General features: G+C 37.5%; 1 protein-coding gene across 2 annotated transcripts in view; it reads right to left on the bottom strand.

Moving 5' to 3' along the window:
- Positions 1–748: 748 nt before the first annotated feature.
- Positions 749–26497, bottom strand: part of LOC130096919 (microtubule-associated protein 4) — a 92602-nt gene continuing 66853 nt past the window's right edge. For both annotated transcript variants that reach the window (XM_056263611.1, XM_056263612.1), the window contains 11 exons: positions 18280–18758; positions 18019–18216; positions 15755–15985; positions 13906–14044; positions 13349–13408; positions 11652–11938; positions 8698–8763; positions 7175–7267; positions 6695–6776; positions 5877–5989; positions 749–1056 (listed from right to left, as the gene is read on the bottom strand). In XM_056263611.1, coding sequence (XP_056119586.1) covers positions 838–1056; positions 5877–5989; positions 6695–6776; positions 7175–7267; positions 8698–8763; positions 11652–11938; positions 13349–13408; positions 13906–14044; positions 15755–15985; positions 18019–18216; positions 18280–18758 — 1967 coding nt within the window. In that variant the 3' untranslated portion in view covers positions 749–837. The remainder of the gene's footprint in view (positions 1057–5876; positions 5990–6694; positions 6777–7174; positions 7268–8697; positions 8764–11651; positions 11939–13348; positions 13409–13905; positions 14045–15754; positions 15986–18018; positions 18217–18279; positions 18759–26497) is intronic.

Here is a 26497-nt window from a genome sequence, read left to right as displayed (position 1 = left end):
CAGACAGAAAGCGCAAATTTATGTGAATTTCGCAGCTTTCTAAAAGTCAAGTTTGGTGAATCTGTATCTTATAAAGACGTGTGAACGATACAGAAGACGGCGTGAACTTTAAATCTGCGGAAATTAAAGTAAAGTTGAGAAGTTTTTTAAATTTTGGATGCATTAAATGTTTGCCGTGTTCATAGAATTCTAGTGTGTCTGCGGATTAAAGCTTCATGCAACCAAACTACATTTCCCATCATGCTCTGTGGCGCCATTAGAATTATAAAACGCATCAGTTGCACACATTCTTTGCTCTTCATTTTGTTGCTTTGCCACTAAAAGAAGCTTCTGAAAGTGAAAAAACATGATTTTCTCCATCTTCCAGCATATCGGATGTGTTGTAAAGCACTTTGAACTGCATTCCTCATAAGCACGATCTTCCCCGGAGGATTGAAGGCAGCGAGAGAGATGTCCAGATGGATCCAGATGTGTGTGTGTGTGTGTGTGGTGATCACCTCAGCTACATCATGATTATGAATACCGAGTGGAGAGTTGCAACACTGATAAAAAAAGAAACGAAAGCAACTAAACTAGATCATGCTCTACAACAGTGGCGTCGCAGGTGTCGTGACTGTTAGCTGTGAGTTTAGCCGTAATCTCAGCAAACCCCATCCAGACCGCTACCGAAAGCGCGAGTATTTCACTCACAATCCACTTCATTTTTTTGCGCATCCTGATGACTGCACCAATCAGGAATGACGGTCAAGAACGTCAACAAACAGCACACCAATCATATGAGTCTTAGCAATGGTAGGAGGCGGGGTTTAGGGAGCGGCGGACCAATGAAAAGAGAGATCATGTCCGGAGGTCGTTGAGCGAGCCGACTTCGCCCCGTTGTTCTGGTGAGGAGATGAGGGCCGGCGTGGTGTGAGAGCGAGGGATGAGGGAGTCGGTGAGCGAAACGCTGCTGTGGAAAACAGGGCTGTCACTCGAGACGGGCCAGGTGATGATGTCAGCGCCGTGGTCCGTGCGAGAGCGGGCGTTCTCGCGGAAATTTAGCTTGAAAGACTCAATCTGCATCAGAGTGTGGAGAAAGACAGGACAGAGGAGGACAGCACACAAACAAGGGGAGGAGAGGAAGTGGCGGGGTTGAAATGAAAAGGGAAGAGTGATAGCAAAAAGTCGAGTTAGATGCCTGAAAAATAAGAAGAGGTCAAGACGGTTTGGTGATCAGAGATCTGCCCCGTTCAAACATCAGTTTAACACAGAGGTCGACACACTTATGAATATACACATCTACACTACACACACCATTTCAGTTACATATTCAATTTGTTTTGTTTTATTCACTATTTAGATTTTACTTTTAAAAAATGGAACGTTTCTTTTATTTAATCTTTTGACTTTACTTGAAATATTAAAATCAATGTTTTTATGTAATTTGATTTTGAAGTAAAATGTTTTTGAATTTACTTCAAAATATTGAATAAAAAAATTCAATGCAACATTTTATTTAAGTAACTTAGAAATATTACATGCACACATTGAATTCAATATTTTAAGGAAAGTCAAGATTGAATAAAACACTGAATAATATTTTTAAAGTAAAATCAAAAAAATGTTATTCAATGTTTTGTTCAATTATTTTTATTCAATATTTTGATTTTACTTAAAAAAGGTTATTCAATATTTCATTTTTAAGTGAAATAGAATTATTACATAAAAACATTGAATGTAATGCTATTTTTAAAGTAAAATGTTACATTCAATGTTTTTGAATTCACTTATTGAATAAAACATAAAAACATTTAATGTAACATTTTATTTAAGTAACTTAGAAATATTACACACAAACATTGAATTCGATATTTTAAATAGTCAAGATTGAATAAAACACTGAATAATAATTTTTTAAAGTATGATCATAATATTGAATAAAAACAATTTACTTTAAAAAAATGTTATTCAATGTTTTGTTCAATTGTTTCTATTCAATATTTAGATTTTTTACTTTAAAAATAAAAATGTAACTTAATACATTTAAGCTTTTTATTCAATGTTTTGATTTTATTTGGAAAAAAATCTAAGGTTACAATCAATGTTTTTATTTCAATGTTTTGATTTCACTTTAAAAAATAAAAATGGTACATTTAAGCTTTCTTCAATATTATGATTTAACCTAAAAAATAAATAAATGTTACATTCAATGTTTTTGATTATAAAAACTATTAGCCAATTAATCCTCTTTCATCATTGGTTTTGAATTCATAATTGGTCGACCTCTCGTACAGTAATAAACCAGACAACGAAATAACACAATTTACATGGCGTTTAAAATTAAGAACTAAAGACAAAAAAATAAAAAATAAACTAATAGTGTGTATGAGATGATGGAAAAACATAATATTCAGTTGTAAATGAGATGGAATCTGGCATTTCTACAGGAACTCTAGTCTGACGGGGCTTCGGCCGGGGCGCTGGGTCACACACACACTTACTTGTTTCAGGGATGAGCGAGTCCAGGCCCTGCGGGTCCCGGAGCTCGTCACTCCTGCAGGGGCCGCCCTCCTTCAGCCCGTTCTCCTGGGCCGGGGCCGAGACACCACTAGAGGGAGCCCCGCTACCCTCCTCAGTCTCAGCCTAAAACACACAGCAGGGTCAATAGATGCGGCGGGTGAGATGCTGATGATGCAGAGCTAGGAGTGTGTGCTGCTTCTACACTATAGAAATCAAAAACCTTGCATGGAGAAGCAAGATGGCTGACATACAGGACCAGTTTGGATGCACTGGACTGAATTGATGCTTCTGTTTGTCATCTGCTTAAATGAGTGAAATTAGTTCTGTAGCTTTACTAAATTAAGATTGTAATCAGTCTGGTTGATTTGTCCTGAATGTTTTTGGTCACTACATTTCTTATACGCTTATTCTAAAATGAAACACTAGACTGGAACTGTATATCCATGCAGGGAACAAAGCAAAACAAAACGGAGTAATCAATAAAATCATGACTAAAGAACCTCATGAATGTATATGGTCGACTATCATGTGGAACTGACTTAACCTTTGATTTCTACATAACATGAATTAAAAGGCAATGAATAGAATCCCATGCAAATGGTTATGCCTGTTAATCATTAAAATGCATGTATTTTTAATACACGTGCAATTTTTCAATCATTATAAACATGTCAGCAAGGACTAAAACTACAGTGATGAATTAAAAGAAAAGTTTTCATCCAATATACAATGTACAGGTTATACTATAATGTATCATTAAAGGTAGTTTAATATTAATTACAGATTTGGTCAAAAGACTCAAATTCACATTGTTTTCTCAGTAAACGTATATGGTAATATGGTAAAGTTTAAAAACTGTATCGGTGTGACCAAAATGTAGATGATGGGTAAAACAACAATGGGCGCAGCGAGTGGTCATGTGACTGGATGGCCATAGGCTGAGGGGCAGGTGACATCATAATCACACAGTACGTTTGGAAACAAACCAGAACCAATGAGAACTCCAATTTAGTCTTTCTGTTGCCTGACATACCAGAGAAACTAAGCATAATGTGTGTGTATATATATATATATATATATAATTTCTTTATATATATATATATTATATACATATAATAATAAGTGATTGTTTTGAGTTTGGAATGTTTTTGAAATGAAACACATGGACTTAAAACAAATAAAAACATGAAAAATAACATTGATCAAAGACATGTTCTTTCAGCATGTTTAAAAGTTTGATTGCAAGCGTAATGTTTCTGTACTTACCACTGATATATAATCAAGCAAAGCTTTTAAAGGAACAGTTCACCTAAAAAGTGTTATTCAAATCTCTCTTGTGCTTGTGTGCAATATTCACATTCGCATGAATGAGTTTTAAGAGTGTTCCTCATAAATCTATACAATTTTGATAAGTCAAATTTATTTATATAGTGCTTTTCACAATACACAGTTTCAAAGCATGAGGCTAATGTTTATAATATCTTAATATCTTCATGCCTTTTAGTCGCATTTCTCAGATTAGAGCAATATAGTTACATTTTGTGACAATATAAACAATCAAGCAGTCGAGATTTGCCATATATATATAGATTTATGTGAGTGACTGTACTTTATGCTTGCAAATACATTTCTATAATAGAGTTTATAAAGTCAGAATAAAGTATGCGATAATAGTCAACATTTTTGCAATTTTTTGGTGAGTATTTGGTATCTACTATATAGTAGGGATGCACGATGATATCGGGCCAACATCGGTATCGACCGATAAAAGCTTAAAATGACCATCATCGGCATCGGCCGATATGAATATTTCTGCCGATGAGTCTTGCCGATAGGGTGGCGTGTTTCCTATGCGCACGTGACGACCGTGAACGAAGCATGAGCGCCAGCAACTTAAACTTCCAACTAGGGGTGTGCGTCTCACGGTTTTTGATCGTGGACGATTAATATGTCTCCACGATCTGCTTTTGAAGATAAATCATAGTATCGTGCTTTCTATCAGTTCAATTCTGGCGCCTTCATCTCAACATACTGTACAACGCGACGTACATTCACATCACATGTAAACGCAGAGGTAGAGTTACACTCACGGGACACCGCAATTCACAAACGTTCATTGTTTGCATGTGCGTCAAAGTCTTGCTGGTTAAACATGTCATTCACGTGCTGATGCGCTGTTCTAACATCCGCTTTTCTGAGCGCGTTACACCCGACGCTCACAGGAACTAAAGCCTGTCACAGCGCCTGCATACTGGACTAATCTTTCCAGTCTTATTGCGCTGATACTGTCAAATACACACACGGTTTACATAAACAATGTTGGTTATGTCTAAAGTGAAAGCAAACAGAGAAAATCTGCTTGTCAAATGCGTGTATATTAGACGCGTCGCGTGCAGTTCTTAAAGAGACAGTAATAATATTCTGCCGCTGGTCTTTAAAGAGATACTGCACCCAGAAATAAAAATTCTGTCATTATTTACTCACTCTAATGTTGTTTCAAACCTGTATTCATTTCTTTCTTGTGCTTAAATATACTATGGAAGTCACTGGAGTACAGCAACTGTTTGGTTAGCCACATTCTTCCAAATAACTTTTATAATTTCAACAGAAGAAAGAAACTTGAGAGAGTAAATGATGACAATTTAAATTTTTGGGAGAACTATCCCGTTAATGTTAATAAAACAACAAAACACAGAGGAAATCACTCACTGCTCTTGACTGAGAACATTAATAGAAGCTTTAATAAGCTTTTTTTGCACTTAAAAAAAATACAAATATATCGGTATCGGCATCGGGCAAAATTAGTTTGAAAATATCGGCATATCGAATATCGGCCAAAATCCTATATCGTGCATCCCTACTATATAGTACCCTTATGTAAAACAATATAGACTATATAGCAAATCTCGACAGCTAATATGATCCTGGAGTCGTGGACTACGGTCATCATACTTTATGAACATTATCTTTTATGTTTCATCGAAATTATGAGGGTTTTGGAAAAACATGAGGGTGAGACAGAGGAAAGATTATTAAAAAACATATAATTTTGGGGTGAATTATTCCTTTAAACACTAAAAAAAACACCAAAACATGTTTAGGTTACACTTTATTTTAAGGTAATGTAAGTACCGAGTAACATTAATTAACTACATGTACGTACTATAAAGTTATGGTTAGGGTTTGGTTTAGTAACGTAACTACATCGTCTTAATATAAAGTGTTACCGATGTTTTTATTTAAAAATGTCTGAATTAATGTGGAATAAAGCGGCAGGATCACTTGGTTCTCATTCAAATCTACACCAGGTTTGCTTGTGATGGATGTTCACTGCGATCCGGATGTTTAACTGTGATCCGGATCTTCATGAGTCTCACCTTGACGTTCCCGCCACCGGGCTCATGATTGACGTTATCCATCGACGCCACCTTGGACTGAGCTTTATCCTTAAAGTTCACCTTATGGCTTTCGATCTTGACTTCGCCTCCACCTACAGACAATCATCAAACATGCAAACCAATCGCTTAAAGCGGTGGTATAATGTCCTTTTCACAAGATGTAAAATAAGTCTCTGATGTCCCCAGAGTGTGTGTGTGAAGTTTTAGCTCAAAACACCCCACAGATATTTTTATATAGCATGTTAAAATTGTCACTTTTTGTAGGTTAGCAAAAAAGGCAGAGTTTTTATCTCTGTCCCTTTAAATGCAAATGAGCTGCTGCTCCCGGCACAGGGGGCGGAGCTACAAGAGCTTGTGTCCTCACACAGACATGCACTGACAATTTCTAAAACTTTTAGCCTTTTAAGTTCAAAACAATGATGGAGAGACTCAAGAAGAAGTGACAACATGTAGAAGCAAAAGGACATTTATGAATGGCTAGTTGATGAATTTATGTAGCTGATGTGGAGTTATCTTATAGTCATTGATTAGCATCTATCTTTTCAATCTATAAATTGCATTCCTGGGGGCGGGGTTTATGCAAATTCTAGGGTTTGTTGTAGCCCTTAAAAAACGATTTCTTTAAAAGCAAATATCTTTGAACTTTGAGAATTGTAACTTTGCAGATGTTGTTTATGCTCAAACAGCAACAATACACACTCACTAAAGTTAGAAAAGTGAAATTATAATCAATCACCCCTTTAAAGCAAGCTTGAGGAGGAACTGAAAACACTAAAGCGGTTTCGCTCGCATCATACCTGGTTTATGTTTGATGTTGCTCTTGGATCCACACTTGGAGGTCACTTTACTCAAGTCAACCTTCTTGGTGAGAATCTGGACCTGTGAAGAAACATAATCATGTGATACGACCAGAGAAAGCTGCTCAAGGCAGGAATAAAGTGGCATGCAGTGCTTAAACACCAGGTGACGAGGAAAACCAAACAATGACATCGGAGCGGATCTCTAAACTCTTGCGTGAATAAAGGTGAGATTTCAGAGAGAGCAAACGCAGCAGATTTAAAGAAGATTATGAACAAACGTCAGGAATCCAAACCTCTGCTGTCACCGTGATTTGCTTATAATGTTGTTTTGGATTTGGGAAAAGGATTTGGCAGCGTTCCTCCCGCTCTTATTTGTTCATAAGCGAAGAAAGCGTCTGATTGTTCATGTGGCACAAGGGACAGAATGATGGTGTTTGTTTGAACAACGACTACACCGCATGCAGTAACGCTACTTACGTTCCCTCCACCAGGAATATGTTTGATATTGTCCTTGGAGCCCAAGCGGGAAGTCACGTGACTGTAGTCCACTTTTTTGGAGACTATCTGAACCTATAACACAGCACGGCGGGCCGGGAAGGACGGGACACCAGGGAGGAGCAGGTTAGAGAGGACAGACAACAGAGGACACAAGCAGAAGCATCTAAAAGCAACTAGCACCCCATTAATGCACTGCGCATTGACACTGTTAGTGTGACGGCTCGTCTGTGAACGTTAGCCCCGTTTAAGTGAACTGATTTAGACTGAGGAATTGATGAATACTGAGGATCAAATGAACACTGTGATGCAGGGATACTCAAGGCTTCTCAGTGGACCGTCACCATTAATTTGAATGGCATAACAATACTCTCATTATAATCAATGAATCAGCGTCTCTGCTGCAAACACTCACAATAGAAGCGTTTGTTTTAGTGCCTCACTGATAATCTATTGCAGACAATCTCGACTACAATGAGTGTCTTGTACATTTAAATTATTGTTGTTTACTGCACATTTTAAAACTGAATAAGTAATATTATTATCAGTATCTATTATTTAATGTACTGGCTCGTTCAGCGTTTTCTTTAGTCGTCCCCGAAACATGCAATTTGAGTATCCCTGCTGTGATGTATGATGTGATGTATATTAATGAGGTGCAAGAGACAAACACTAATAAAATATAATATTTTGATAAAAACCAAATGTGAATCCAAAAACCAAAGATCTCCAGAAGGAAAGATGGAAAGATGAGTGGTTGAACAATGTTTTTTTAACAGTTGATAACAAGATCAGATATTATATTAATTCTACATTACAAGCCGAAAATATAAATTATTAATCCATTACATATTTAAAATTACAAATAAAATATTTTAATATTCATTTAAAATATACTACATATTTTCAAAGTTTAATATTAAAATATTATATAAAATAATAATTATATGTGTATATATATAATTTATATATTTAATAATTATTAATTATATACTTTTTGCAAAAAAAAAAATATATATATTATAACAATAAACACACTATAAAATATGTATACAATTAATTATTAAATTGTATACATATTTTATAGTGTGTTTATTGTTATAATATATATATATATTTTTTTTATATAATATAATTCAATATAAAATAATATATTAATTAGTAATTCATATATATATATATTTATTTATTTGTAATTTAATTGAATATACAATAAATATTATATTTTATTATTCATAATAAATATATTGAAACATACATACACACAAAAAATAAATAAAAATAATAATAACAATAGGGTTTCAGCACTTCGTGCTTGAACCCCTAATAACACACACACACACACACACACACACACACACACACACACACACACACACACGCACTTCCTAAAGCTGCTGTAGTGTCAGATCTGTGTAGGCTTGTTGAGCAGAGAATGAGAGTTTGGAAAGACTGAGAGTGACAGTCAGAGGCATGAGTGTGAAGGGCTGATGGGTTGAACTCACTTTGCCCTGGCTGGTCTCTTTGGAGAGCGAGGTGTGTGTGTCCGTCCTGCTCTGAGACACTGTGACCTGCAGATACACCTCTCCAGTCACTCACATGTGTGGAAACGGCTCTATCATACTCATCTACGGCCTAAATCCTACTGTAATCGCAAGTAAAAACTGGGAAAACACTTTAGAAACAGGAGGAAAAGACGGGAACAGGCAAAACTGGGGCGGGTTAGTGACTATCCTCTGTGCAGCGCGAGTCTCAGGTTTATATGGACACACTCCTAACATGCACGGGCTCTGGGTGGAACGTCATCATGCTGCAAACACAACCCGCTTTACAACCGCGGTGATACTCTGGTACTAAACGAGGCTCTTCAATTATGTGCATCTGTGGTGACAGGAGACGTTCCTCAAGCAGAGTGTTAGCGAGTCACAGAGAGAGCTCAGCCAGGAAAAAGACCAGGATGAACAACAAACATGGGAGAGATGCAATACCAGAAGGTGAAGCTATGACATCAGGACGTGAGTGAGCAATAATGATTATGAAGACTGGAGCTAAATACACAGGGAGTCATATAGAAGTAAACAGAATACAGACTCAGCCGTAATCACATTAGACGAGCCCGTCTCTGTTTACACACTGCAAATCTGCTGATCAGGACAGAACGTGTGTGTCCAAAACCAAAGTGAGTGACTTAACAGGCAGCGTTTGGGCATTCAGAGAATATTTAAAGACTGCAATACCCTTTCTTTAAATTATATTTATAAATTCATTTAGGTGAAGGATGCATCTAGTAAATATTTAAGTACATTTCAATATATTTTTTATATTACATGTATATATAAATATATATATATATATACATATAAAAATATTATATCTAGAAAATTTATTATATATAATGTATTCAATTATTATATCATATATATATTAGGGCTGTCAAACGATTAATCGCATCCAAAATAAAGTTTGTGTTTACATAATATATGTGTGTGTACTGTGTATAATTATTTTTAATACATATATACCCACACATGCATGTGTATTTAAGAAATATTTGCATGTATATACTGTATATAGACTGAATGTAGCCTATATATAATGTATATTTTATATAAATATAAACATTTTATATATAAATAACATATTTTTCTTAAATATATACATGTGTGCATTTATATACAAAATAATTATACACATACACACACATATATATTATGTAAACACAAACTTTTATTTTGGATGCGATTAATCGTGATTAATCGTTTGACAGCCCTAATATATATACCGGTATATATATAATTTAATACATTATATATAATAAATATATAAAATTTATTATATATATATATAAAAATACTATATCTAGAATATTTGTGTAATGTATTCAGTTATTCAATTATTATAATATATATATATTATATAATAATTGAATACATTATATAATAAATATTCTAGATATAGTATTTTTATATTTATATAAAATATATTAAACCATACATTCATATTTTAATATCATTATATTAATATTAATTGTGAAATAGACTGATGTCTTTCTACCTCTGGACGCTGCCTGTAATTGTCATAATTTTTCAGGTTACAGTCATTCAATAAAGACTGTTTAAAAGACGCAGTTCAGATCAGCAAACTGAGGACGGCAGCGGTGAAGAGAAACCACTCAAACATGTCAAACTGGCTCGTGTTCGATAAGAATAATCCCCTTATTACTAACAAATTTGTCCCCGACTCGTGATAATACTAGTTTTTTTGGACACAGTACAATGTTGATTGTTGTTGTACTTACTTGTATTGGAGTATCATGTAAATACCTTGGTATATGAACATGGTAATTGTACAGTACTCTGAGATTAGATATTTCAAGATACCACAGTGTTACTGTCGGATAATAAAATATAAATAATACTGTACAGTAGGGGTGTAACAATATATCGTGTCACAATATATCACAAAACAAAATGCAACAATATGTATCGTGGATAGTGGCAATATGTATTGTGTATAGATCACCCAAAATAAAAAATTAAATGTTAAAAAATAAAAGTTTTCAGAGTTTTAGTGTCAGTGCTACATTAAACTACTGTATATAATGTTGAATATAATGTATAATAATGGGAATATTTGTGGCTCCTGATAATGCCAAATGTCTGATGTTACCAGTAAAAGTGGCCGACATTATTTTAAATATATCTAGTCAGTGACAGAGATCAAGCATATTCATCTACAATAATCTGTATTTTCAGCTTCAGAATCATGAATATTGGTATTCTGGTGTCTCTATTGTCTGTGCTTTGGGTTTCAGCACCGAGTCCAAGTCTATAGCAAATTATTCTGGTCCAGGGTTTCTCTGTTTCTTTTTGAGGTGTTTTACAACTGATATAATGGTCTTGTTTATGGATTGTGATACCGGTTTATTGGAAATGGATAATATAACTAAAATCCTAAATTTATTTGAGAAATATCATTTACATAAAGCAAAATGTATGTAGACTATTTTCCACTGACTTAAAGGTTTTTTTAAGACTCTCCGAACGATCGGAAAGCTGAACATCTTAGCTTTTAAAAAGGATACTTGATGTATTAGATGTATGATAGATTTTTGATACAAGATGCAGAATTGTAATCTTAATTATTTATAGATTTAAATGTTTTGAATGACTCTGTATTCCCCTAATGTTATCATTATTTCAATAAAAGAAAAGAAAAGGCAAGCCTATTCATTTACACACACAATGTAACACCAAATTTAGCATTTTAATCATCAGTACATTTTTTGTTAACGTTTTATCATATGTCTTGTAGTATCGCAATAATATCATATCGTGATCTGTGTCGAATCGTGACATGAGGTATCATTACACCCCTACTGTACGGCTACTGGACTGAACATGAATCAGACTGTAAAGACTGGTCTCAAACTCGTCCACTATGAAGAGTGTGTTCTTACCTTCCCTCCTCCTGGCTGGTATTTGATGTTGTCTGTGGATCCGATCTTGGAGCGGATGTTTCTGATGTCGGGCGCTGGTGTGGAGCCGGAGCTGGGTCGGGGGACGCCACTGGGCCGAGTCGTGGTGCTGGTGGCACTGGGTCGAGCAGCGCGGGGAACCAGCGGCTTCTTCTCGGCTGTGGTGCTGCTGGGAACGGGGGTTTTGGTGGGTCGAGGGCGACTGGTGGCGCTGCTTGTGGCGCTGGAGGCTTTGAGCGGTGCGGATTTAGAGCGGGCAGCATCTGTAACTAAAGATGTGAGGTCAGTTAAAAGTTGGAATACACTACATCACATCAGATTCGCGACCTTCCAGTGTCTCTCTTGAATCTGACACAGAAGTGAGTTAACCTGCAGTTCCTCCACTGGCCACTAGAGGCCGGCTGCAGAAGAGACTCAATCCCATAGACCCGCATGTTAAAATGCCCAACTTTACAGCAGAAAAAAACATGTTTACAGTCTGGTGCAAAAAGTGGTTTTGGTCTATATCGCTAATGTTGCCCTTCATGACGACTGTGAGTGGGTGATTTTTATTTATAACTCATCAGTTTAAATTATATGAAGCCTTAAAGTTCTGCATAATTAAGGGCGTGGCCGCTTGAGTGACAGGTGGATTCAAAAACACATGTTTGGGGATGTAGTTGAACTTTAAAACACTTGTTTTATAATAAAGGTTCACAGAAAGTTAAGAGAAGTACTTGTCCTGTCACAGCCTTTATAGAGGGTGTACATAAGTGAGCACTAGATCCCGTTTCTGAGCGATATCTGAATGTTCAGTTTTGAAGTATTAAACCCTGTTTTATGCGTCAGATTAAAATAATCTCTCTGCAGCGCTGCGTTCGGCTCAAATCTCTGGAAACGGGGAGAGAAGCAGTGTGTGTGTGTGTGTGTGTGTGTGCGGGATTATCCCAAACTCATTCCTGCTGCCCAATTCACTCGTGCATTTTAAAGAGATGTTTTATGGTTTTAAATGTGTGTTTTCAGCGTAGCATCTCTGCATCTTTTACCTGTTACTAGTTACACTAATGCTTTAAGCCACTATCTAGAATATTCATATTTTTTCCACACATATACATACATTACTAGTCAACAGCTTGCTATAAAAGTCTCTTCTGCTCACAGCTGCATTTATCTGATCAAAAATACAGCAAAAATGTGAAATATTATTCCAATGTAAAACAGCTGTTTTTTATGTGAATATACAGTAAAGTGTAATTTATTCCTGCGATCAAAGCTGAATTTTCAGCATCATTACTCCAGTCTTCAGTGTCACATGATCCTTCAGAAATCACTCTAATATGATGATTTGATGCTCAAGAAACATTTATGATTATTATCAATGTTGAAAAAAGTTTTTGTTTTTGTGGAAATGGTGATACATTTTAGTTTCAGGATTCTTTGATAACTAGAAAGTTCAAAAGAAAAGTATTTATTTGAAATCTAATCTTTTTTAGCATCATAAATGCATTTGCTGTCCCTTTTGATCAGTTTAATGTATCCTTGATGAATAAAAGTATTATTTTCTTCTTAAATGCTTAATTTCCCCAAACTTTTGAATGGGAAGTTTATCAGTTTCCACAAAAAAATTAGGCAGCAAAAACGTTTTTAAACACTGATAATAATCAGAAATGATGTTATGGGTGGTTACGCGTTTGCCGTACCTGTAGTTTTCAGTGTGCTTGGTTTCTTTTCGTCTCCTGGTTTGCTCTCAGTCTTTGCGGCTAATAACAAAAATAGAAATGCATCGTGTGAATATTCCTAGCATTTCTTAAATCAGCACAAAATGCAGTGCCTCGTCTTTAAATGCATCATATGTGGACCACAAAACCAGTCACAAGGGACAATTTTTTTTAAATTAAGATTTATACTTCATATGAACAAATAAGCTTTCCATTGATGTATGGTTTGTTAGAATAGGACAATATTTGGCCGAGATACAACTATTGTTAATCTGGAATCTGAAGGTGCAAAAAAATATAAACATTGAGAAAATCTCATTTAAAGTTGTGCATTTATGTTCGCGCTTTTGCTGCATTCACTCACAAAAATATATGTTTTTATATATTTACAGTAGGAAATTTACAAAATATCTTCATGGAACATGATCTTTCCTTAATATCCTAATGATTTTTGGCATAAAAGAATAATCGCTAATTTTGACCCATACAATCCTATTTCCACAGATACACCCGTGCGACTCGTGACTGGTTGGACTAACCCGGGCGTCGTGCTGCAGGAGCGCTGGCTACGGTGCGTGTCGTGGTCGCGGTGCGTGTCGCGGGCGCAGGTTTGTCTGTCGCGGGTCGAGCCGGAGCGGCAGTGGCTTTTGGCACAAGTGGGCGCTTCTCTGTGGCCGTCTGTTGGAGGAAAAAAAACATGTTATGAAGGGAAAGGTCCATTTCAGAAGGGTTATATACTGTACAAGTTTCACTGTAATACTTTCTCACAGTGGATGTACAGGAAGTAGTAAAGAACCCACAGAAGTTTCATCCAAATATATTTAGCTATTTTTGCTCCAAAAATAACCTGCCAGCTTCAGATGCTGTCATCCTCTAAGAATCTAGTAATACCAACTTAAAACAGCAACAACAATTTTTTTTTTTTCTAATTGTGGATTCAGTCATATTTCCCCTGTGGTGAGAATCCAGCTTTTAATGTTGTTTATGTGTCTATGTGGTGTTATTAATACGCTTTAAGACACACCATGTGTAAGTTCATAAGTCGACAGCATTGCTGAGTATTTTCTGCTTAAAACTGCAGTGAACCAAAGACAGTCTCAAAAACACGGTTTGAAATCGCTGGTGTTTCTGACGTCACAAACGACCTTGTAACCAATCAGATCAACGTGTGATCGTCAACCAGTGGATCTCTGAGCTGAGTGAGTGAGTGGAGGCGGGGCTCATTTGCATATTCATAGAACCGCGCATACTAAATGAGGTGAGGGTGTCGAGTTACATTCAAGATATTTTTTAAAGCATGAAGAATTTTTTTCAAGGAAAAAACATCATTTTGGTGATCAAAGATGAATTTTAAGGGGAAAAAATGATTGACTACAGGTGGACTTTCACATTATCATGTCAACACGGTGTTTTAATCATGACGATTAATGATTTTGCATTTGCTGATTGTTACTCTAGTGCCATGATTGTACATATTAATATTCCTTTAATTTCACTAGTCAAATGCTGATTTTAGGAAGGAAGTAGTGATGTTAACAAACGGCCACTAGAGGGAAGACTTGAACTGAATATTCTTCATATTTAAAGAGATTTATCAAGAACAACGGCCGAGTGTGTCACACTCAAAAACATAATCTACAGACATAATACACTATTTAGGTGTTTAGGTTCATGGATACTAGATCAAAATTATTTCATAGATATAGCTGAGGAATTTCTGGCTGATTTTCTATAAAGACTGTCACAAGCAGCTATTGTTATGACTTTAGAAGCTCTATTACATTTAAACTTCTTTGTAGACATACCCAACAGTTCAAAACTTTGGGGTTAGTAAGATAAAAAAATATATATATTCATCAAGGATGCATTTAATTGATCAAAAGTGAGACATTTATAATGTTACAAAAGATTCTATTTCAATTAAATGCTGTTCTTTTGAACTTTCTAATCATCAAAGAATCCTAAAAAAATATGTATCACTGTTTCTACCAAAAGCTTTCAACATTGATAATAATCATAAATGTTTTTTGAGCATCAAATCATCATATTAGAGTGATTTCTGAAGGATCATGTGACACTGAAGACTGGAGTAATGATGCTGAAAATTCAGCTTTGATCACAGGAATAAATTACACGTTACTATATTTTCACATAGAAAGAGTTATTTTAGATTCTGATAATATTTCACATTTTTTACTGCATTTTTGATCAAATAAATGCAGCCTTGGTGAGCAAGAAGAAACTTATTTTAATGCAAACTAAAAAATGGTCTAGCATGGACAGCCCACACAAACACATCATCCATGCAGAGAGGAGAGCCGGATTGAGCCGCTTTGACCTCGGGAAGTGCGTTCGGACGTCGTCTCGGTCACATGATTGGAGACTCACCTTGGGCTTGATCTCTCTGGCCGCGGTGCTGGTCGCGGTGGAGGGTCGTGTGGATGCCGTAGCTGGTCGTTTGGTGGCCGGGGCCGGGGCGGGTGCTTTGGGCACTGGGGCTCTTTTGCTGAGGGGAGCGGGTGCGCTGGAGGTCAAGGTCGGGGTCGGGCGTTTGGGGGCGGTGGAGGTCGAGCTCGGTCTGGGCTTGGTAGAACTGGGTTTGATTGACCCAGCGACAGGCTGCATGGATGGACAGCAAACCCAACAGATGGACGGCAAATGATGAACAAAAAATAGAATAAGGATAAATGATAACGGCAGCGATGATGATAAAGGCAAAGCAGGCTGATAAAAGCACAAGTTCAAAGTTTACATCATGACATTTAGAGGGAACATTGAGTTCACTTCAGAATGTAAAAAAATCTGATAATTTACTAGTCATCCAATATGTTTATGTGTTTCTTTCTTGAGTGGAAAAGAAATGAAGGTTTTTGAGGAAAACACTCCAGGATGTTTCTCCATAAAGTGTCTTCAATGGGGTCCAACGGGTCGAAGGTCCAGATGTGAGTTTCAGTGCAGCTTCAAAGTCTCGACACAATCCAGCCGAGGAATAAGAGTCTGATCTAGACAAACCATCCGCCAGGCGCCATTTTATAAAGAAATTAACATTTTAATACTTTTTAACCACAAATGCTCGTCTTGCACTAGATCTGCGACGCGTTACGTAATCACGTTGAGAGGTCACGCGTGTTCCGGCTCAAAATGTAAGAAGAAAAATGTAGAGTAGGGCGAAAAACACCATCTCAGTTTCTCCAACTTCAAAATTGTTGTTTTACCTTCTTTCTTTTTTTTTTGTAAATGGCGTTTGACTTAGTCTTTGCACGTTCACTTAGGGTGTATTCACACCAGGAAAGTCCGATAGTTCACTTGCTTTGGTCCGGACCAAATAATTTTTTTTTTTTTTTTTTTTGGTACGGTTCGCTTTCACACTGCTCTTTTTGCAAGTGAACCAAAATTTGTAAACAAAACCACACGTGTGCTAAGGTCGTCCATTCATTGGACAAGGATTCTCAAGTAGGGAAATCAGGAAGTGCAAAAAAGGCTCAGCATGGAGATATTTCGTACTGCAATATTTGTTCTTTTACTAATTTTGTGTTATTCTGTACAAACGCAATATGAAGAAACTGCGCAGAAGACGGATAAGATATAAAGGTTTGATTCATAGAGAGGGGCTATGTTCACACATTCAAATAATGAGATTCTTATTGTATATACTGCTAACAAAGTGCTGTCAATGTTAACGCTTGCGATTTAAGTTTGTCCAGTTTAACGCAGCATCATCCTTGTATTGCAACTATCGTTACATTATATGAACTGCAAAAGCTTTTTTTGCATCTATGCGCGATTAGACTAAAGAGAACGCTCTGTGTGTGAATGTCCTCTCCGACTACGGAAGCCTGTTAACTCAAAGGCGCAGTGCTTTCTTGCAATTGGGTCGGTTCATGTTCACACCGTAAACGAGCCGTACCAGAGTTCGTTTGGAAGCGTACCGAGACCACCTCTTCAGCTGGGTCTCGGTTCGGTTGTTTGGTCCGCACCCGAGTTCGATTGCTGTATTCACACCTGCCCAAAAGGTCCGCACCAAGGGGGGAAACGAACTAGAGTTCGATTCAATTGAACCAAACAAGGCAGGTGTGAATACACCCTTAGTAAACACTAGGCCAGTACTTCCACCTGCGTCACGCTTGACCTTTCAATGTGATTACGTAATGCGTGGACCATCACAGAGCAAGTGCAAGATGAGCATTTGTGGTTAAAAAGTATATAAATGTTTATTTTGTTATAAAATGGCGGATGGTTTGTCTAGATCAGACTCGTATTCCTCGGCTGGATCGTGTCGAGACTTTGAAGCTGCACTGAAACTCACATCTGGACCTTCGACCCGTTGGACCCCATTGAAGACACTATATGGAGAAAACCTGGAGTGTTTTCCTCAAAAACCTTCATTTCTTTTCCACTGAAGAAAGAAAGACATGGACATCTTGGATGACGTGGGGGAGAGTAAATAATCAGGAAATTTTAATTGTTAAGTGAACTACTCCTTTAACTTGGTCATGTAGGGATGAGATAATGATCACCAACCCTACATGAGAGATAAATAAATTTGGGTTTGGTTTTGGCATTAATAAGCTTTAATAACATAAACTCATAAGCAGAAGCAACAGCAGGAATGCCAGTGGAGGATGACGTGACAACAGAAAGTTTCCACAAACCTTGGTCTTCTTCTCGGGACTGGTCAAGTCTCGTCCATTGGTGACCGCAGGCTTGGCCGCTGAGGGTTTAGCTGCTGGTTTTTTGGCTTTCTCGTCCTTCTCAGCTTTGGCAGGTTTCTTGTCAGCTGGCTCAATCTTTTCTACTTTGTCCTTTTCTGTCTTCTGTTGTTCTTTCTCCTTCACATGTTCTTCTTTCTCCTTCACATGTTCTTCTTTCTCCTTCACATGTTCTTCTTTCTCCTTCATATGTTCTTCTTTAACCTTCTCTACTTTCTGGTCTGATTTGTTCTCTTCGGTTTTCACTACGTCTGTCTTGATCTCAGTCTTTTCCACCGGATCCACCTTCACTTTCTCAATCTTTGGAGAAGAATCAATCTTTTCTGCGGTCTCTTTTTTGTCGGTAGTCTTCTCGAACTTCTCAGTCTCATCTTTAGTAGTTTTTTCCAACTTGTCAATGCTCTCAACTTTCACTGGCGTCTCAACTTTGGGAACCGATTCATCTTTGCCCGTTTTCTCTGACTTGTCCAAGTCTTTGTTTTTGTCCAAGTCTTTGTTTTTGTCCACTTGAGTATCTGTTTTCTCTTCTTTGGTTGTCTGTTTGTCTGTGTGGCCAGTTTTGTCTTTCTCCTCCACAGTTTCCTTCTTCTGATCTTTGTCTGTCTTGCTGAAGACACCAAAGTCATCAAACTTCTGGACATTGTCCATTTCGTTCACCTCTGGCTTGTTCTTATCAGAGTTTCCTGGTAGAAAAACATGAGAAAAGATTTAAAGATTCAACTACAAACATAAAGCATATAGCAATTCATAGCAAAACAAGTCATTTGTTCTTCTTGTTTAATCCAAACGAAAGTCAAACAAAAGACATTGTGAAACATTTCTGGCTTCAAATAGTAGAGAAAGAACTTGATTAGACAGAAAAATGGATCAAGAAACTCAAGAAACCTTAAAAATGAAAGCTTATTTAATTTAATGGGTCATGACATGAGGAATCAAATTTGCTTGATCTTTTGAAATGAACATATAAAAGCTCTTTGTTCCATTAAAACATCCTGCAAGTTTCACAGCTTAAATCGCCCGTCTCATATAAACAAAGCATTTAATAAAAGCTCCAAAAACAGCTTGATATTGCGGGATCTGTGACATCACACGGGCAAAAACATTTGCATATGGCTTCCTCTAGAGGGAGACATCAACATATAGTTACACATCGTCGCACCATAGGCCCCGCCCACTGGCGTTCAGTGATAGTTTCGTAAACGAGAGAGAGAGTAACGGAGAGTTTAAAGAAAGATAAAGCAGCGACTGTATTGAATCTGACAGCAGCTGCATCACAAACCGTGAGTAAATGATTCCATAATGCTTTGTCTGTAAATTATAGTATTATATGGATAATGTAAACACTGACATGCAATGACGCAAGCCAATCATAACTGTGGCCGTTTACTGAAAAGCCTTAAAAGAACTACGCCTTAAAAACGGGTCTTTTCAGACAGAGGCTCAGAATGAAGAGTGAAAATATATTTTAACTAAAAAACATAAATCCATGCCAGGACCCCTTTAAGTACAAATCTTGTACTGAATTTGAGCCACAGCTAGAAATCATGTTTGTGTGAAAATTCAGCAGTAAATAAATTCAATAAATATTATCAAATATGGAAATAAGAAAAGTGAAAAAAATCCATTCTGAAGTTCAGGTATAATTGTGAACACATAGACAACTTCTTTTTCATTAAGGTTACTTTTGGGTCATGATACTTATTACACGATGACTTAAAAATGAATTATGAATTCATTCATAAATGGAGTTTTGAACATTGGAACATAAATGGAACATTGAGTTGAGTGTGAATTATTTTATTATGCGAGATGAACGAGTGTGGAGTGATGCATGAGACATGAAATAAGCAGCTATGTAGGAAAATACATCAATATGTAATCATTTGACCTCCGAAAACTGCCATTGACCAATCAGAATCAAGTATCCCAGAGAGCCGTGTGATAAATGAGAGCTAGATGAGTGGATGAGGCTGAGAGCTGTAATGAGGCCAGAGAGATGTAACATGTCCAGTAGTGTGTCATGTAATATATCTTACAGGCGGTTCTCGGGTCACGTCACATATAACGACAGACAGATCCATGAAAAAGGCTGCTTGTCTCTGAGAATCAACATGTCCTTGTGTTCTGAAGCTCATAACTAAACAAAGGCTGCAAATATAGTGGGATGAGGGATCAGTTGCAATGATTGACAGCATCATTGAGTCAAATAAAAAAAGAAACTTTAATTTGCATATTTATTTCACATTTTGCATTGAAAATGTAGTGAGCGTGAAATTGATATTCCAGCAGCATTTTGCTTTCGCACATGTAAGCTGCTTCCCAGCATGCAGAAATACTGCATCTTGCATTAAAGTTAATCTGTCACCACAGAGCGGTGGATTTCAGATATTTGTAAGAAACTGAGAACTCTTGCATTAAGAGGATCAATTTCCACATGGCTCAGGTGCATTTATAATAACCCCAGTTTCACAATGACACATCAAAGCAGATGAGAAAACGCTGAGAGCATGTCAGCGAGGAATGCAGTGAAGCCTGAGAGCGGAACAACACCTGCTCAAGATGAAGAATCAGTGTATGAATGTGAAACGCCTACAAAAAGAAAGAGATAGGACCAGTTTTCACAACCTCTGGATACAATTATAGAGCAAATTACCTTCAGAGTTTCCGGCTATCTTCTAATAAATCAAATATTGTCTGGATAGAAACGTCTGGAATAGTAAATACTGTATTTTTCACAAAGCTTCTGATTTACTTGGATGTTGCATAAATGATGCAACATTTCTCTGTGCACTCCCTGGTCACTTTCATTATGGATTCAGACCTTTTTTTTTTGCCAATTTTCTGGCAAACAGCTGGTAATTTTGTATTAAATGTTCAAATTATAAAATAAAGTGGGATTTGTGGTGCATTTGTCCTTCTGTTACGCCCATACAATACAGACCCCAATTAGTGCATGAAACCACAAACACCCTGCATTAATAATGGCAACTCAAACAGAAAAATAAGACATCAGTTGCTTGCTTTTCCATTGATCTCAAACACATTTTGCGAGTGATTTTATCTGGCGTTGTTTGCTTCCCCTTGAGGAAGGAGACATGTTTCATTCAGACATTCGGTACAATGCATTTACACTACCAGTCAACCAGCGAGAAGTCAAATAACTGATGGATTGAACTAGACTATTTACGCACTCCTCACTGTGAATTACTAGTTAAGCAAAAAAAACAAAAATATGTTAATTGCAAGCACTGAATGAAGAAGATAGCTGTATCTCATTACAAATGTGGCACGTTGAGGAGAGTTTCTGACCCCAATTTGCTGAGAGGCAGGTTTTACTCTAGGAAATCAGGACATACATTACTAACACTGTCTCGTCTGGAGCGTGTAATGAGCATGCGTTCGGTAGTGGCGTGATAGTGCCGCACACACACACACAACGGAGACACTATATGAACCACCTACAGCACTTCTGCGCCCGCTAACAAACAGAAAGACCAATAGGATGCAATAAATTCAACTTATTCACAAATAACCAGAAGAGTTGCATTGAAACACTGCATGCTTTCCAGTTTCTTCATTTCTAAGAATGATTATGCGATGCACCTCAAACCTTTCATAAATGATCCTTTTATCCACAGCAGTTTACATTGCATTCAAGGTATGCTTGACTACATTTGATTAATTATTGGTTTCCCTGGGAATCGAACCTATGACCTTGGCGTTGCTAGTGCAATGCTCTACTGTTTGAGGTACATGAAATCCCGTCATCATACTAATTATGTACCAAAATCAAGGCCAGATTACAAACTGATTGCTGGTTCGCCATCACCTACCCTCAAAAGTCACAGCAAACGTGTCGCTTTTGTCTCCAGCGTTGTTGCAAGTCCCATTAAGGCCACGTGTTGTCACCGGCACGGGTAGAATTACTCCTTGATCCTTGTCAATGAACGGTCCCTCCAACAGGTCCTCGAGAGGCGAGCGGGGAAAGCTGCTTTGGTCTTTGCGAACGGGGAATGAGGGAAAATGCAGTTCGCTGTTGTTTCGTAGGTCATTGCGTGTGGCTCCAGCCGATAGAGTCGGTGGAGGAGTCGGGGGTTGGTCATCGGATACGGTGAGGGAGCGTTTCATCCCCATAGCGTGAGAACGACGAGGTCCTCCGATGGGAGACGGCAACTCGTCGAGAACGCCTCCTCCGGGGTATTTATCCGGGAGCTCGAGGCTGGCCGGCACGGAGAGATGCGAACACTCAGACATGGCTCGTCTCATCGCCTTCCTCTGTTGTTCGGCTCTTCCCATTATACAAGGTTCAAGGTCTCCTTCTTCCTCGCTTTCCTCAGCTTTCATCAACTCATCTCTGCTCGCGAGGTAGCTGTCGTTGACCACGCCGATCACACAATAGTTTGGAGGCTCCAGAGCCGGTTTCAAGGGTTCAAGTGGCGACGGAAACGCTTCACGACCCGCGGGTGAATCCAAAAGGATCGTTCTGCTGTTTTGGTCTGTCATGCATTGCAACGAAGCCACAAATTTTCCAGGAGACGCAGCCGACGAGGACGACGGGCTATCCGGACTGTCTCCGGTGCTGCCGAATGACATGCTTGCTGGAACGCCTCCTCGTCCGGGGACGTTGAGCTCAGAAGGAGACTCGTAGAAGCACAGCTTGTCCTCATCCGTCATTCCCGCGGCCCGATGACCACCTCCGAGACGCGCCGGCGCCCCGAGCTCTCCGTGTTTCCAGTCCCAACCCGGAGGAGACGCGGACGGGACTTTACAAAGCTCACTGTACTCGGAGAACGGAGGAGCCGGCTGCTGGTTCGAGAGAGAGGACATGCTTTTGTTCCCCTTTCTCTGCTGTCTTTGTGTCTTAGTCCTTGTTTATTGTGTTTAATGTGTCTCAGTGAGAAGGATGGATGTGTAACGTAACCTCTTTCGGTGCTGTTGCTTCTGCAGGCGACAACAGACTAACCAGCACTGAGATCTTCTCTCTCTCCCTCTCTCTCTCTCTCTCTCTGACTCTATCAGTGAGCTTTTGCCATGGCAGGAATCACATGCTTTCTAATGTGGCTGTTCATTCGCTGCCCAAAATCATCCCCCCCTCCTCCTCCTTTCTGCCTCTCTCGTTTTCTCCACGTTGTCCTCTCCGCGTCCATCTTTTCTTCCCTCCTCCTCCTCTCTCAGATAGTGACACACTACTATCATCCCTGAGGCTTCATGCATGAGAAATGAGGAGCAATCATTTGCACACAAGATTTCAGAGAGTGTGCACATCTATCGTATCTCTTTATGGAAGTGTTCATGGGTACCGCAATCTCAACATCAGTATTAGATTATCAGAGCTACAGATGTGTGCATGGATGTGTCTACTATTATTGTTAATTGTTTTCTACAACATTCTCGTACATATCATCTTTATTTGTAGTCTGCAGCTCATAACTAAACAAAGGCTGCAGATATAGTGGGATGTGGGATCAGTAACTGCAATGATCGACAACATCATTGAGTCAAATCAACCCTCTTTTCTCAGGTAAAATCAATAAAGTATTTTAGACAGCCGGCTGGAGGATCGCAAGTATGTGGTCTTTGAATCTGAATCCCCACCTCACCATTTAAGTGTTATTGTCTAAATCTGATGCATTTCCTGCAGCCGAAACATTTGTTTGTGCATGTCTGAGTGTGAAAGACATGACATCATCATTCCTCCAATCAGAGAAGATGAATAAACAAAACTAGAACAATGCCAGATGACCAGAAAACACTGTTATGCACCTTCGACTGCATATCATATGCATAAAATAAAAATTAATCTATGTGATTAATTTATTCTAATAAATATATAAAGTAATAATTTTTATTTTATTAACACTACTACCACTATTACTACTACTAATAATAACATAGTATTATTTATTAATCGTTCTAAATAATAATATATTTAGTAATATATTAAGTATTCATAGCATTAAATAAATAAATAAACCAATATATGGTAATACACAAAACGTACCCAATGTTCTGCGATTAAAACTAATATGTACAGATATTTAACCCAGAAAAGTGATGGAAACTCTTCCACAAAGACGTCACTCTGGCCTATATGCTTCAATGCAAAGTCAAAGTTAGTTTTGTCTTGCTAGTATGCTTATCTAATTGAGACTAAAACACTCCCAGCATTGAGACGCTTTGTAAGCACACCGTCACCACAAGCAGACAAAGTGTCCGTCAGCATCAAAGCGGTCACATAAGCAACTGTTGCGAACATACTGTACATCCCAGCAAACACCAGGCCGTGACCCGCGGATGAACCGCCATTACGCTGCGCTGAAGATGAAGATTTAGGGTGAAGGACGTGTCAAATCACATTCAACAGCGAAAAATGATGCTACTCTTCATGAAACTAACTCCTACAGCACATCTCTCATGCTTCCACCCCTTCATCAGTGTGGTTTACCTGATTAACCAAACAAAAGGTGTTGCAATGCTACTAGTGTTAGGCTTGCCTTAAGACACTTAATGTTCGGTAATTTAATGATTTGACTACAATGACACTATCGGATGAGAAAAGAGCTGAATAATAACATTATTGTCACATTTGATGAATTTTGTATCTGTTATTTTCACGTTTAATACTGTGAAGCTGCTTTGAAACAATCTGTATAAAGCGCTATAGAAATAAATGTGACTTGACTAATAAAAATGAGCGCTGTGCAACGATTAATCGGATCCAAAATAAAAGTTTGTGTTTACATAATATATGTATGTGCTGTGTATAATTATTTTGTATATATACACTAAATACACACCCATGCATGTATACATTTCAGAAATATTTGCATGTATGTATAATTATTATAAATATTTTATATATAAATAAATTTTTCTTAAAAATATACATGCATGTGTGTGTGTGTATTTATATATGCAAAATAATTATACACAGTACACACACACACATATATTACAGGGTTTCTGCAGGGTTTAGTCAGTCAAATTTAAGACTTTAAGACCTTTTTAATGACCATTATGATTTAAATTCATGACCTACACGAATTACGAAAAATAACTTCCTTTCAAAAGTCTTTTTTTTATTGACTTTCATTAAAAGTAGTAAGTTTTATTATTTAAAGGTTCCATTTTCTTAAGAGTTACAAACTGAAGGCTCCCTTTTCCTAAGTATCAATAACACAGGAACAACACTTAACAATATCACGATAATATATCAGTCAATATTGATAATTATCACGGTAAATGTCAAATCTTTATTTCATTAAGTTTAAAGGCAGATTTTTGCTCCTAACTGAAAGTTGTAGAAACCAGAGCGTTAATTGTGGTTTTAAACTACTCTTTATTGTCAGAACATATCATGACAAACACTTGTCAAACACGAGAACATTTCACAAATCGGAGGTAGAACATTCAAACATTTGTCATTTTTCCTCAACAAAATTAATATCTTTATTGGAAAATTAATTTCTTAGTTTCTGCATGTGCTAATGGGGGATATTGTTTCAAGTCTTGAAACAGGTTTGTGTTGCCTGACTTTGATGGCACGTTTCTTCATGAAATGTATGAAAAACAGTATAGCCTAAATACATTAAATACTTTAATTATATCCCATTAGTCCTTTAATACATTGTCTATATTAATAATATAATACAATTCAATATAGGCTTCGTTCCGCTTTTATCATTTATCAAACTCTTGATATCGTTTTACAGAGAAAAAATTATATCGCGATAATGAATGAATGAGCATATCAATTTAAGACGTGGCTAAATGTAATTTATGACCTTGTATTGAAAAAATCTGGACGTTTTTATGACTTTTTATGACCTAAAATTCTTATTATTAAATTTAAGACGTTTTATGACTTTTTACGACTCCGCGGAAACCCTGTATTAAGTAAACACAAACTTTTATTTTGGATTACTCGTTGCACAGCCCTAATAAAAAATGTTTAGTCACGGAATAATGGAAGAATCCATTTCCATTCACTCAAACTGGACCTATTTTCGCCATGCATTTCTCTCACTAGCGAATGCACAGTTCACAAGTGCTTCACGTCTGTTTGTCCACGAGGTTTACTGAGCGCCCGTCCGTCCACTGAACGAGTCAAATCAATGCCGTGTCCCCGTGCGAGTGGATGTCCAGGCCGTCAGGGACAGAGACACTGTAGGGATGATCTCATCTGACCCATCAGACCCACCGGCCCCGTTACATAAGCTCCGCTGAAAGACGCCGCCTGTCTGTTATTGTACTCGCACTGAACCAGGAGGATACGGCATTGTGTGGTAAATCTGCCATGAATAATGTCTGAAAAACACAAAACTGTTTTGTATTCCCTCTTAAAGGGGTCCTGACATGAGAAACCAAATTTTGCCTTGATCTTTTGACATTTAAGGGGTCTTTGTACCATTAAAACAAGTTT

Source organism: Rhinichthys klamathensis, unplaced genomic scaffold (assembly GCF_029890125.1).
Source record: "Rhinichthys klamathensis goyatoka isolate OS25496 unplaced genomic scaffold, OSU_Roscu_1.1 h1tg000209l_1, whole genome shotgun sequence".
Classification (NCBI taxonomy): Eukaryota; Metazoa; Chordata; class Actinopteri; order Cypriniformes; family Leuciscidae; genus Rhinichthys; species Rhinichthys klamathensis.
This window is presented reverse-complemented; position numbering and strand designations above follow the sequence as displayed.